Source organism: Canis lupus, chromosome X (genome assembly GCF_048164855.1).
Source record: "Canis lupus baileyi chromosome X, mCanLup2.hap1, whole genome shotgun sequence".
Classification (NCBI taxonomy): domain Eukaryota; kingdom Metazoa; phylum Chordata; class Mammalia; order Carnivora; family Canidae; genus Canis; species Canis lupus.
In genome coordinates this window covers 82,774,264-82,788,587 of record NC_132876.1, presented here as the reverse complement: position 1 = coordinate 82,788,587, position 14,324 = coordinate 82,774,264, and the positions used below count along the sequence as shown (strand labels likewise).

The window sequence follows — 14,324 nt, the reverse complement described above, 5'->3', positions numbered from 1 at the left end:
CCCACAGTCAGAACTTGGGCGCCGGGCGGGGGGTTTTAATTAGGCAGGGTGATGGCAGCAGCCGGGCCTTTCAGCGTGGGCACAAGGTACCAACTCCGTACCCAGCTCCATTAGGCACATCCCAGTCACTCTCCACCCCCCACCCCTCCTCCAGGGAGGATCCAGGGAAGGGTTAAAGGGAATGAATTAATGAGCTAACGAGTCACCCCAGTGCTCCTGCTTCCTGGCCTTGCAGCCCAGCCTGCCTCCCAGTTCCCCAGGTTGGGCGGGAAAGGAAATGGGGAGAAGCCTGTGTCTGAAGAACACGAGGCTCGTAGGTAGGGGGAAGTCTCCCTGTGAAGTTTGGGGTCCTCTTCAGACCCCATGGGGTTTGAGGACAGGGCTCCACAGGGTCTGGGAAGGGGAGTGGCTAGTGGACCAGAATTAGAACCGACCCCTACAAACACTGGACATTCGGCGGCCGGTAGTGGGGGCAGCAGGCAGGGCTACTCAGAGAGAGACTTAGAATGATCGACAGGTGAGGTGAGGCTTCACCTTGGATGCAGCTTGGCGTTACGCTGCTGGAGGGACCTGAAATGATGGGGTGACTTGAATGGCAGGTCCAGCAGGTCAGGGGCGGAGCTTCCTCTCGCCGCCTCTACCCCACCCCTCTTTCTTCCTCCCCCCTCCAAAAACAGAAAGACACACTGAGAAATCAGATCCGGGTGGACTCGGTGGTTGAGTTTATTTAGGGGAGGAGAATTAATCCTATTTGTTCTTCCTCGGGGAGGTCTTCAAACAATACCGACGGGCTAGGAAAAGGGTGGGCATCTGGAGGAGAGGGGGAGGGACCACAGCCAGACAAAATGGCAACACACAATCACAGGCACTACCGACGTCATAGACACAGCAGAGGGTGCAGGATAGGGACTTCAGACCGGGCCTCCAACCACCCTGGGACGGTGCGGGTGTGGAGGGAGGGAGGAGGCAAGGGAAGCGGGGGAGGGGTGGGCCGGCCCCACAGACCCGTTGGCTCTGTCCTCTGACTACCGGGGTGGGCAAGGGTGTGGGGGGTGCTTCTCTCTGGATCCCACCCCTCACCCTCCAAGCCTTCAGGTCCTCCCAGGTCACCTCAGTACTCAGTTCTCGTCAGGGATATTCCCGCCACCCCCCCACCCCCTGCCCCCCGCTGCTAAGCCTGCCCACTTTAAAACATTTTTTTTCACTGCTCTATTGGGGAGGGCTGCCCCTTCTGAAGCCACCATGAACACCCACTCTAATCCCCGCCCTGTCTAGAACCCAGACCACGACCTCACCTCAAGCTTGGCCCATTCCTGAATCCCACTTCTCGCCTTGCACAAGATCTGCCCCCTGTAGAATCAAACTCCGTCTCCTGAATATTCCTAGCTACACCCCTTCCTTACCCTCTGGTCCCAATCCAAGACCTGCCCACTCTAGAACCTCTCCCACCGTCTGGTTCAGGCCCCACCCCTCTAGAACCCAGTCCCCAGGTCCCCAGTCACACCCCTCCCATAGGACCCTGTCCTGTTCCAAATCCTGCCCACTTTGGAGGCCCAACCCCTGCTTCACTCAAAGCTCCACCCATTCTAGAACCATGCCCCCAGCCTCATCCCAAGCCACACTCCAGAATGCTCTAAGGCACCCCTCTTCTTTGGACTCTAGATCCAGTGTGTCTGGCACCCAAACCCCTTGCTTACTAGTCCTCTTCACCCCAGAGCTCCTCTCCAAGTCCACCATGGGTCAAGTCCCCCAGTCTGCCTTTCTGCCTTCTCAGGGCTGAATTTCCCCTAATCATCCCCGTTTGGGCATTGCTGGAGGAATCAAGGCCAGTTGGGAGGAGGGAAGGGAGAGAGGGGAGAGAGTCTGAAGTCACCCCGACCCTCCCCACATAGCAGAGATCTGTCTTTTTCCTGTCCCCCTTTCAGAGTCCCCCAACCTCAGGGCACAGGGCCAGGGGACAGAGAGGGGCCAAGGTATGCAAGGGAAGGGGTAAGGTTAGGAGAGGGGCCCCCTCAAGGTCAGGCCCCTCATGCATGAGGAGTGTGGAGTGGGGCAGGGCTCAGACAGATAAATAGATATTTATATATTTTATATATATATGTGTATATATATATATATATATATATATATATATATATATACACATACAGCAAAGAGTCTCCTGGCTTGAGGGGTGGAGACCTGGGGTGGAGGGGTGGAAAAGGGGGCAGGGCTTCTGAGCTCTTGCCCACACATGGGGTCCTCCCGGGCTGCACTGACCTGTGGAGACAAAAGATACAGAAAGGAGAGGGGGTCCAGACATAGGTTGTGCCCTTAGGGAGGGGGCTGGGCTGCTAGGCCTCCACCTTGGCTTTACCCTCTGCCTGCCATGTCTTTTCTTCCTCCTTCACTCAATAGTCCTTGAAGTCAGCTTCATCCCAGCTGCCCCTATTGGGAATATATACCTTGCACCTGCTAGGTTAAGTACCAAAGACATTACGGTTTCCCCCTCCCCTAACCCCCAAATGTCCATTAACCTGTACTGTTCTAGCCACTGGTGATAAACTGTATTGGGTAGAACAAAGCTCCTTATCTCTGTGGTGCTTGCGTTGTGGCAGAGGAGACAGACTTCAAACAATAATAGAAACGTGTAAGTGGGTTATCTATCATGACATAAGGTGATAATTGAAATGTAAAAACAAAAGGTAGCCCAGGGTGAGGGGGAGTAGGAGTACCAGTAGGGGAAGAAATGTTACTGTAGTAAGTAGGGTAGTTAGAGAAGACCTCAGTTAAGAAGTGATATTTGAGGGGCAGCTTGGGTGGCCCAGCGGTTTAGCGCCACCTTCAGCCCAGGGCGTGATCCTGGAGACCCGGGATCGAGTCCCACATCAGGCTCCCTGCATGGAGCCTGCTTCTCCCTCTGCCTGTGTCTGCCTCTCTCTGTGTGTCTCATGAATAAATAAAATCTTTAAAAAAGAAGTGATATTGGGATCCCTGGGTGGCGCAGCGGTTTAGCGCCTGCCTTTGGCCCAGGGCGTGATCCTGGAGACCCGGGATCGAATCCCACATCGGGCTCCCGGTGCATGGAGCCTGCTTCTCTCTCTGCCTCTCTCTCTCTCTCTCTCTGTGTGACTATCATAAAAATAAAAAAAAAAAGAAATGATATTGGAATAAATAGTTAAGGAGGTGAGGGAATGAGCCATGCAGACAACAGAAGAGCATGCAGACAACAATGAAGAGCATTCCAGGCAGAGGGAACAGCTGGTGCAACAGCCCAGAGGCAGAACCACATCTAGTGTATTTGAGGAACAGCAAGAAAATCGGAGTGGAGTGAGCAAGGGACAAGTGGTAGGAGGTGATATTACAGAGGTTGGTAATGCCGTCCTATAGGGCCTAGATTGTGAGGACATCAGCTTTGACTTTGATGAGGTGTAAGTCACTGGAAGATTTTAAGCAGAGATATATAAAATGAGAGTAAAATGTCTCATATTGTTTCTATTATTTTCTCAATAAATCTTTCTTAACATTAGTAGGGCTCTAAGTGATGTATGTACAGCATGAATAGGTCATGGTCACATCCTCTAGTTTAGTGGAAGAGATAGTTAATAAACATATAAAGTAATAATTACAGACTATGGTAAGAAAAGCATAGGGTACCATAAGAGAGCTAAGAAAGGGGACTTGTAAGAAGCTGGCCAGGTAAGGTTATCAGTGTGTGTGGGCACAAAACTCCAGGAGGAAAGCAAGTACCAAGGCCCTGAATTTGGCTTGTGCCTGGAACACAGTTGGGGGTGGGGAGTGGTAGGAGGTCTGAAAAGTGACAGGTGACATTTGGTGTCGTGCCTGGTGAGGGCTTTGGCTTTAAACGTGAGTGAGATGGGAGCCTAGGTAGAGCTCTGAGCACAGGAGGGTCGTGTCCTGATTTAAGATGTAACAGGATCCCTCCCAATGCTGTGAGTCGAACAGAATGCGGATGCAGGTGGAAAGCTGTGAAGATGTCCAGAGGAGAGGACAGTGAGATGTGGAAGATTATGAATATATTTTGAAGGTAGAGTCAATAGAAGTTTTTGATGAATTAGATGTAAGATACCTAATAAACTCCTCCCTGCCCTTTCCATCCTGGCCAAGTGCCAGAAGTTATCTCCACCCACGTGTTGCCATCTCCCTGCCTCTTCCCATTTCCCTCTCTCATTTGCGAAGTTATCGCTCTTCTCTTTTCCAGGCCCAGCAAGAAGGCCTGCAAACCTTTCCATTGCCCCCACCTGCCCCCTTTTCCTTCCTGAAATTTCACACCACCTTCCTCACCACAGGATCAGTGAGCTTGTTTGGCCTTCGTGACCCCACGCCCCTTTAGCTTCACCATCTACCGGCCTTATCAGAACATATTGGCTAATCAATCACTTCTGAGGCCCACCTCCTTTTCCGTCTTATGCAAGTCCTCCTGCCATTCCCTTCTTTCATTGGTTGTTCTGTCCGCTTTTTCTCTCCCCTCCCCTCGGAGAGGCATTCGTTTCTCTCTCATTGGCTTTCCATTCTGCCAATCTTCAAGCACCGCGGTCCTGCTTTCCACTTATTGGCTAGTTTTTCGTTCTTCGCTTGTAGCCCCGCCTCCCCATTGGCGCCCTCGCCCGCGCCTACGTACCATTTACTCTCGAGTCTTATTGGTTCACTGACCCGCCCGTCTCATTTCCTGTACCCTCCTTGGCCGCGCCGCCCGTCCGTCACTCACCAGACTACATCTGATTGGAGAAGGAGGTGGGCGCACCCTGAGGGCCATAGCCTTGCTGCCCGTAGTCTCCCTGAGGCCCGTAGCCGCCGCCGCCGCCGCCGCCGGCTGGCTGCCCGTAGTCGGGCTGGTAGCCGCCCTGGGGCCCGTAGGAGTCCTGGGGCCCGTACCCGCCAGGGCCCTGCCCGTAGCCCGCCTCGCCATAGGCGTCCCCAGGCGCTGGTTGTTTCTCGGGAGCGCCAGGAGGTCCGCGCATGAATGGGGCAGCCCAGCCTGTCTCCTTGAACACGAACCACAGGTTGCCGACCCAGAGCACCAGGTTCAGGAAGCCGAACACCTGCGGAGAGACAAACCCTGGCTGTAGTGTGGCGCGCATTGAGTTGGCCCCGGGGAACATCGAGGCTGCGCGCGTGGAGCATAGATCCGTGGCCTCCCGAAGAAAAAATGCTTTCTAGAACCCGGACCCTCTAGAGTCCTGGCACATGAACGCAAATGTGCAGAAAAGTCCCCTGGGGTGGGGGTGGGGGGCGTGTTAGAACTCAGATTTTCCAGGATGTCGTCATCTATCGCAATTACATATACACATTTATACATGTCTAAAATAGAATATAAATTTGTAATGGCATGTTAAGCACGAATTTTATTATGTAGATACACCACTAATAGATGCATATATACACATATACAAAGTATATAAAAATATACCTTTACATAAAATATATAGAACTCAGGCCCAGAGAGGCTAAGATGCTCAAAATCTCCTACCTTGTGAGTGACAGAAAAGTTGGTATCTTAGCATCTGTAACACTTGTATACAATTTACCACATGCCAGGCCCTTTTCTAAGCACTTTGTATGTTACTAGTTCACTGAATACTCAACTTTGGAGAGGACTTCTTATTAGTTTTCAATTTACATGCTCAGACTGAGGCTGAGAGGCTAGTTTGAGATCAGAGTTGTAGGTGGTAGAGCTCAGATGGTTTGACTCCGGCCAGTAGGGGGAGCCCAAGTGGGAAAAATTTCAAGTTATTCTTTCATTTGGCATACTGTATAAGGACGCTGGTCCCCAGACGGTATTGAGTTGCTAGAGGATCTACATGAATAGGCTGAGCCTGGGATCCAGATCTCCCAAACCTAATCGGACAGAAGGTCTCATATTCCCCTCCTGGGGACTATTTGTGGTATTGAAGTGGTTATAATTGCTATCTCATCCTTCAAGGCACTGTTGTTGGCATGCTTCCTCCAGGGAGCCCTTGGGGATCTCCTTTGACTTCTCCTCTCATTCTCCCCACCACTCCCATGCCAGACGGTGAGTTTCCCAGCCTCCCTTCCCAGCTGGCCCACCAGCCCAGCCACCTTCCCAGGGCTTACCACTGAAGTGTTGAGGCCAGAGGTCACAGGGTCCCTCAGCTCCTTGCATGTATTCCCTGTCTGGTGGCAGACAGACATCCCTTTGATAATGTTCTCTGGGTCAGTGGCCATCTTCACATCTGACAGCCCCTTGGCCCACGCTGATGAGCTAACCAGCCACATGAAGGCGAACACTGCTGTGGCCAGAAAGTCCTAGGACAGGCAGGAGAGAGGCAGATGGCCCTGTGAGTGGGCTGCTTCACCTCATGCCATGGGGCCTCCTCAGATCACACGCTTTCTTGGGAGTGGGAGGCCCCGCAGAAAAGCCTTGTCTCTCTCCTGACTTTTTAGCCAGCTCGGAAGCCCCCAATACTCACTCGAAGGTGAGCATTCCTAGCTTGGGCTTGTGTGTATGTGTGTGTGTGTATGCATGTGAGGATGTGGGAGTGAAATTGTGATGTGTGGGTGTGTTGTGGGAGGATTTTGTGGGATGGCTTCCGAATCTGTGGAAAGTAGTGTGTCTTTCTACTTTCATCTCAATGTGGGGATTTATGTCATTTTGTGTCTGGGATGAGGGTGTATGAGTATAGCTGTGTAGGAATCAGTGTGTCTGGGTGGCATGATGACAAGCATGACTGCCCCAGTGAACCTCTGTGCACTTTTCCTTGATCTAGACTGTGTGGTTGTGTGAGAGGTGGTAGGTTTCCAGGGCTAGGCCTGTTTGGGATTCTGTGTGGGCTCTGAGCATGTCCCTGTCATTCTATGATTTGGTTTCTTTGATGCTCACAGCAGCAGCAGCAGCAGTGACATCTGTGGCTGTTATGGTGACTGCTTGCATGTGGGACTGTCTAGGGTTTGGTGTGGCCCGTGAACATGGCTGTGTCTCTGAGGCTCCATGGTCCCTGGCCCCTGTACTTGAGTGGTTGTGGGGCTCACCATCATGGGTCCTTTGTTGTTCTCTCGGTACTTATTCTGCAGAAAGATGTAAGTGGCCAGAGCCCCCATGGAGTACAGGAAGGCAAACACAGCCACGGTGACAAAAAATTCGGCCGATGAGGAGTAGTCCCCCACCAGGAAGATTTTTTCAGTGTCCCCTCGGCAGGTGGGTGCATCAAAGTACACTTGGTGCAGCCTGTGGGGAGAGATGGCAGGTGTGGCCCAGGACCTAAGAATACCCCCCACTCCCCCTGCCCAGTCATGGATTCCCCAGATTCTGACAAAGTCCCAGGAAGGAAGAGGGGTGAACAACCATTCGCAGAGCACCTACTGTATACCAGTCACATTTTACCAATTGCGGTGAACTAGGTCTTCTTTGACCACTACTCCAACCCAGGCGCTTTGACTTTTTGGTTATTTGTAGAACATACCAGGCCCCTCCCACCCCAGGATCTTTGCACTGGAATGCCCTTCTCCTAGATATTACACCCTTCATGTCCTTCAAGTTTTGCTCAACTGTCACCTCAATGAGGCCTTCCCTGATCTCACTATTAAAATCAGATGGAACCATTCCCTCCCAGTGCTCCTTAGCCCCCCCGCCCTTCCTGGCTCTATTTTTCTCTGTAGCAGTGATACCCTACGCATCTGACATATCATGTGTTTTACTTTTTTCCTTGATTTTCCCCTTCATTGAAAGAGGGTTGGGCTTGGGCACCTAGGTGGTTCAGTCGGTTAAGCATCTGCCTTTGGCTCAGGTCCTGATCTCAGGGTCTTGGGATCGAGTTCTGCATTAGGCTCTCTGCTCTGCGAGGAGCCTGCTTCCCTCTCTCCCTCTGTCTGCCACTCCCCCTGCTTGTACTCTCTCTCACATGCGCTCTCTGGGTCAAGTAAATAAATAAAATCTTAAAAAAAAGAGCTGGTCTTTTTCCTTTGCTGCATTCACTGCTATATCCCTAGGACCTGGAACAATGCCGCCACATAGTAGGTACTCAGTAAATGTTTATCACATGAAATGGATAAAGGCTGAGAAAAGTGCATTAATTTGCTTAAAGTCACACAGCTGGGGAGAGAATGGCAAGGTTGGGATCTGAACCCTGTGTTTTCTCCCTATATCATGTTGACTCTTCTCTCTACCCTACTCCAGGTCCCCAAGAGAAAAGAAACATATGCATAGCAGAGGAGAGCTCAGAGTCTATAAGAACAAGAGATAGAAAAAAAACAGGAAACAGAAAGACAGGAGGGTAGAAGGGATACTGGAACAAACAGAATGTATGTATGTGAGGTGGGAAGGGGCCAATTGGGAAGGTGTCCTGGGACTAAGGCTTTCCTGTAGTGTAATGGAAATCATAGGGAGAAAATGTGTGTGAGGAGAAGGTCTGGGGTGGGGTTCTGGGGCTCTGGCTTCAGATTGGGGGGCAGGATCCTGAGACTGAGTGAATGGTACTAGTCCCCTTATGTAGCAAAGGTCCTGAGGGAAGGGGCTTATGCTGACTGATCACCTATCAGGCACTTTAGGGAACTGCCTCATTCAGTGACCCTTCCCCTCAATCTCTAAAGGAGGCATTAATATACCCATTTTACAGATGAACAGAGGCTTAGCAAGGTTATGTTAGGTGCCCAAGGTTGTATAGCTGCTAAATGACAGCTAAGAGTTGAATCTGGGGGGATCCCTGGGTGGCGCAGCGGTTTGGCGCCTGCCTTTGGCCCAGGGCGCGATCCTGGAGACCCAGGATCTAATCCCACGTCAGGCTCCCGGTGCATGGAGCCTGCTTCTACCTCTGCCTGTGTCTCTGCCTCTCTCTCTCTCTCACTGTGTGCCTATCATAAAAAAAAAAAAAAAAAAAAAAAAAAAAAAAAAAAAAGAATGGGAAAAGTTTAAAAAAAAAAAAAAAGAGTTGAATCTGGGTAAGTTTCTGGGTTCCTAGTAGGTTGGGTTGGAGAAGGGGTGTCTAATGGGAATTGGGGAGCTCTGGGGGGTTATCAGGGCAGCAGGGGGAAGGCCAGGGGGGCCAGGGCAAAGACTTTTTTCGCAGGAGACTTGTAGCTAAAAGGCAGATCTTCAGGACTGCAGGTCCTATGTGTGAGAGCTATTGGGGAGTCCAGGGGTTTTTGTGGCCTTCTGGATCCCCAGAGGGCTCCCAGCAGTATCCTATGCTTCCAGCTTCTCCTCCTTCCCCAAACTCTGCTTCCTGGCTTCTGTGAACCAGGGGATCCCTGCTTCCCACTGCCCCTCGGGCCACGCCTCCCTGGTGCCTCTTTTTCTTTTAACCATTCCTCAGGACCAATGCTGGATTTTCCTCTCTCCACTCTTCCCTCTCACCCTGGGTGATCCCCTGAGTCTACATTTGTCGATAGTGCTCAAAAATGCCCAATTTCCAACTCAATCTCCGACCTCTTTCCAGAGGCCCTTAAACTTACTGATTTTCTTTATTTTAACAAGCCCTTGTGGGGAGCTTATTGTGTGCCCGGCACTGTGCTAAGCACCTAACAAGTACCAACTCACTTAATATTCATCAGAACCTTGTAAGGTAGGTATTATTATCTTCTTTTGCAGACGAGGAAATTGAGACCGCAATTGAGCGGAAATTGAGCAGTTATGTGATTTGTCCAAGTGGTGGAGGAGCCTCAGGAGCCTCGACTGAAATGGTGTCTGCGGATCTGTCTCCCCACTCCCCAGGAGGTAAGCATCATCATGAGGGCAGTGACCTTGCCTGACTGCGCTCATCCTCACGTTCCTAGCACCTGGCACACAATGTGAGTACAGTAAATATCAGAATTGCTTAACTGGGTTTAATCATTCCCTATAGCTAATCAGACCCCCTCATTATTCTCTGTGATAAAACCCTGCACGAGTATCCCCTCTTTGAATTTCTCCCAATCTGCAATCATCCTTTTTACTGATTTATTTGTTAAAATGTTGGCTCCAGGAGGGTGGGGAGGTTGGTCTGGGTTGTTTTGTTTTGTTTTGTTTTGTTTTCCCTGTTATATCCCCAGCACTTTGAGCAGAAACTGGCATACAATAGGTTCTCAAAAAAAATGTATATGGAACAAATGAATGGGAATGAAATAATATTAGCTGACGTTAACTAAGCAACTACTGCTTTAATATATAAATATATAAATATATAAATATATATATTTCTGTTTTTGAATCTTGTTTATTGCCAGTCTCCTGCCCCTCTGCATTCACTAGAACACAGCCAGAGGGCAACAGCTTATGCCTGTCCTGCTTACCACGTGTCCTAAATGTCCAGAGCAGTGCCAGGCACAAAGTAGGTGCTCAGTGCATGCACAGTGACCTGAGCCAATGTGGTCTCCTGAGGTGGGGACTGAACAGGAGCCACTGGGGAGGCAGTGTTGGCCAGTCCCACCCCACTCCCACCCTCTTTCTTGGGATCCCTGGGGTGGGTTGGGGTGGGGGCGCACCTGAAGGGGTACTCGAATTCAACCTCGATGCTGAGGTCACTCTCTGACTTGTTGGCACACTCCACGCTCAGCCGGAGCTCCCCGGTGTAACTGCCGCATGTGGCAAAGGCGAAGATGGCAAAGACCTTGGGCCACAGGGGATGGGGATGGCCATGGTGAGCCCGGCACAAGCAGGGCCCCCGCACAAGCAGCAGCAGATGGACCGGTCCCCACCCCCACCCCCTAATCAGGGCTCATCGGCTCCAAGGACAAGCTGATTACAGGGGTGTGGCTGTCTCTTCCAGTCTTTCTCTCAGTGTCTCTCTCAGTCTCTACCCCTCGATGCTTTGACTGCCCCTTCCTCTCTTCTGCCTCAGCCTCTTTATTTCTCTCTGTGTACTCCTGCCTGTCTCTGTTCTCCGTGTCTCTATTTCTCTTGGTACCTGTTTCTCTTGTCTTTCTCAGATGTCTCTTCGTATCTCTGTTTTGCTCTCTGCCTCTGCCTCTCTAGTATCAATGTATGTCTCTTTCGGTCTCTTTTTTCCTCTGGCTCCATCCGTGTAAAATGTATGTCTCCCCTTGTGTGTGTTTCTGTCCTTGGTCTATTTGTCCCTATCTCCCTCCTCTCTCTCTGCCTTGGTCTCTGTCTCATGCTCTCCCTGATACATCTTGCTTTCTCTGTGTATCAGTTTCTCCTCTCCTCTCTCCACTGGGTATCTCTCTTTCTCTGTTTCTGTCTCTCCCCCATCCCATTTTTTCTGCCACTCTCTCTGTGTCCATTTCTCTTTGCATCTCTGTCTCGCTTTTTCTTGCTTGCCTCCACTCTCTCTCATCTCTGTATCTTTTCTTCTCGGTATTTCCATCTCTGTCTCCATCATTCCCTGTCTCTCATCCTCTCTGTCTCTTTCACCATCTCTGGATTTTTCTGGCTTTGCATCTTTTCTGCAGCACCAGCTTCAGGCTCCACCTTCCTTGCCCCTCTCTCACCTCAGGGGAGGAGGTAGGACGTCACATTCTTTCACCTCACAATGGGGGTATCCTTGGTCTTACATGACGTCACATCATGGCCCATCTATTTTCTGGCCCTAACCCCCTGGGACCTCACCCTGGAGCCCAATTCTTCCATCCCCTTTCTCTCCAACCCCCCGCCCATCCATTCCTTGCTCCCCACCCCTACTCGTCCAGACCCCACTACCTCCTTCTCTTTCCCCATGGCCCAGACCACACTCACCCATTGCAGCACCTTCACGAAGCCAAGGGGCTCCTTGACCACCCGGAACTGACCCCCGGCCACCAGCTGAGGAGAGAAAATGGTGGGGAGGGGGTGGGATTGTTGGAGATGGAGAGGGAGGTGAGGGGCAAGGCCACCAGGCGATGACCCCTGGGACTAGGGCATGTGTCCTCCGGGAGTGAGTGATGTTCAGAGGAGAGAAGGGGTGAGGAGAAAGTGACACTTCAGGGAAGGTGGGAGTACAGCGTATTGGAGAGAAGACCCTCAGGGTTCAGAAGTGGTGGGGAGGTCTGGGGAAATGGTGAGGTTGATGGCAGAGGGTCGTCGGGGTGAGGAAGATTGGGATGGAGTCAAGACTAATTAGGGAAGGGGAGAAGGTCTGAAACAGTAAAGGTAAGTCAGATGGTGAAGGGGATCAAGTGAGAAAGGAAGAGTGAGGAAGGAGTGGGGGTTCATTGAGGGGAAGGGGGTTTTGGGTGGTGAAGGTGAGTCATAACAGGGAGGGAGTCAGGTTGGCCATGGTGGGGGAGGGGTTTGCAGCGGTAAAGGTGAGTCAGATGGTGGTGGTGGTGGTCTGAAGTGATGAGGATGGGGAGGGGTTGGTACTGGTTAGAGAGAGGGTGAGGTTCTGATGTGGTGAAGAAGAGTGAGATGGCAGAGAGGGTCTGGGCTGATTAAGGTGGGGGAGGGCTGGGACATGGCTTCGCCAGATATGTATTGGGGGACGGGAGACTAGGGGTCTTGGGGAGGCAAAGTCGGATCGTCCCCCTTGGTCTGCTCTAGGGGAAGGGGTGGTCATCTACTGGGGTACTTTCTCTGGGAGGGACAGGTGCCAGCCCTTCCCCATCCCCCGCCCCCACGCCTTCTGTCATTCTATTTCCTAGCTCAACTACAAGCAACCCCCATCTTCCTTCCACTCTTCCTCTTCTCCCCCACCCCGTTGCCCCTACTGTAGCCCCAAGACCCCCCTCCTCCTCATGGTGGCCAGTAAGGAACCAGGCTCCAGGAGGACCCCGCTGCGGCAGTGAGGACGGCCCTCGCTGCGGCAAAGGGCGCGCTCCTTCTTTTCTCCACCTCTCCCTTCCTCCCTCGCCTGCCGCAGACCCCAGCCCCAGTGCCAGGGACCGAGCGTCCGCTGCCAGGACCCTGGCCACCGCCTCTCAGAGTCGCCCGATCCGCGGCGATCCCGGCGGGGAGGCCGGGCAGCGGCGGGCTCTGTCCTCGGTGCTGGAACGCGTACCTGATTCACCACGTCCATGTCTGCCAGCAGCAGCATCAGCAATGCGGGGGGCGGGAGGCGCCTGCTAACAAGGGCGGGCGCGGGGCGCGGCGGGGGCGGCGCGCGATCGTCGGAACAGCCCAGGCGGCCGCGGCTCCACCCCTCGCGCCCCCGCCCCACTCGCCGAGCGCGCGCCCGCACCCAGCCGGCCGAAGCTAAATCTCGCTCGCCGCCATTCCGGCCGGAAAACCGGAGCCGCGAGAGCGCTCAGAGAGGATCGATGTCTCAGGGACCACAGCTAGAGTTCTGGGGAGAGGAGGACCATTCGGTCCTATGGCATGACGTTTTTGCCAGGGCCTTGGCGGCGTTTGTTGAATGTGTTCCTTCCAACAGCCCTATGTGGTAGGGACTATTAGCCCCGTTTTTACAGATGAGGAAAATGAGTCCCCGGAGAGGTGAACCTACTTGCACAAGGTCGCTGCGCGAGTAATTGGTAGTGCCCAAAGTCTCAGCGATTTAAACATTGTTCAAGGTCTTAAAAACCCCACCCGCCCCCTCCAACCATCTCCTCTATTTCTCTTTTTACTTTCAAATTTTTGCCTGCACCGACTCTGCCCTTTACAGACTGTTTATTTCTCAGCCCTCTTTTAATTGGACTATTCCACCTTCATGCTACTAAAACTAGGCCCACAAGGTCAATGACGATTGCCATGTTGCAAAACACAGTGGATAAACACAATTGGGGTTTAAGATGTTCAACCTCATTTATGCTAAAAGAAATGCCTATGAAAGCTACTAAGAAAGAAAAAGAAAGCTAAGATACTGCTTTTCACCTTCGAGGGTGGTGAATATAAAAAAGTTTACTTAAGCTCGGTATTGGCAGGTTGGCTAGAAACAGGCATTCCCATAAATTACCGGTGGAAGTTAAATTAGAATAACCTATGTAGAGGGCAATCTGGCAAAACCCGGCAAACTAACATATCCATATACTGTTCGGCTCAGCATTTATACTTCTAGGAATTTATCTGACAGATTCATACATGAGCTAAAAGATGTATGTATAAGATGACTCACTGCAGCACTGTTTATAATATGAAAGAGTGGACACTCCCTAAGTGCTCATTGCTAGTGGCCTGTTTAAGTAAAATCTGATATAGCCTCAAAATGGGAGTACAATGTAGCTGTCATTAATACTAATATGGAGCCTTGGAATGATTACCAAGATAGTTTTTTTTAAGATTTTATTTATTTATTCATGAGATACATACAGGCAGAGGGGAAGCAGGGAGCCTGATGCAGGACTCTGGGATCACGACCTGAGCCAAAGGCAGATGCTCAACCACTGAGCCACCCAGGCGTCTTGATCACCAAGATAGTTAAGTAAGAAATGAAAGATGCCAAACTGTGTGGGAATTGTGTGGAAAGAAAAGGGAAGAATTATATCATGATTATATAGAGAATGGCTAACATTTTAAATTG

General features: G+C 51.5%; 1 protein-coding gene across 1 annotated transcript; it reads right to left on the bottom strand.

Moving 5' to 3' along the window:
* Positions 1 to 699: 699 nt before the first annotated feature.
* SYP (synaptophysin) lies at positions 700 to 12,957 on the bottom strand. Its single transcript, XM_072816541.1, has 7 exons — positions 12,867 to 12,957; positions 11,627 to 11,692; positions 10,417 to 10,541; positions 6,991 to 7,186; positions 6,076 to 6,267; positions 4,709 to 5,042; positions 700 to 2,259 (listed from the first exon to the last, which is right to left on the bottom strand). Exons 1-6 carry the CDS (start codon positions 12,900 to 12,902, stop codon positions 4,713 to 4,715), a joined length of 945 nt encoding a protein of 314 aa, XP_072672642.1. The 5' UTR covers positions 12,903 to 12,957; the 3' UTR covers positions 700 to 2,259; positions 4,709 to 4,712.
* Between the last annotated feature and the right edge of the window lie 1,367 nt (positions 12,958 to 14,324).

What these genes read in the sequence shown, in the direction of transcription:
- SYP (XM_072816541.1), bottom strand. Translation starts at nt 12,902, where the DNA reads ATGCTGCTGCTGGCAGACATGGACGTGGTGAATCAG. An exon ending in ACATGGACGTGGTGAATCAG is followed by an intron (nt 11,693 to 12,866) that starts GTACGCGTTCCA and finishes TTCTCTCCTCAG; the next exon opens with CTGGTGGCCGGGGGTCAGTT. An exon ending in TCGTGAAGGTGCTGCAATGG is followed by an intron (nt 10,542 to 11,626) that starts GTGAGTGTGGTC and finishes CTGTGGCCCAAG; the next exon opens with GTCTTTGCCATCTTCGCCTT.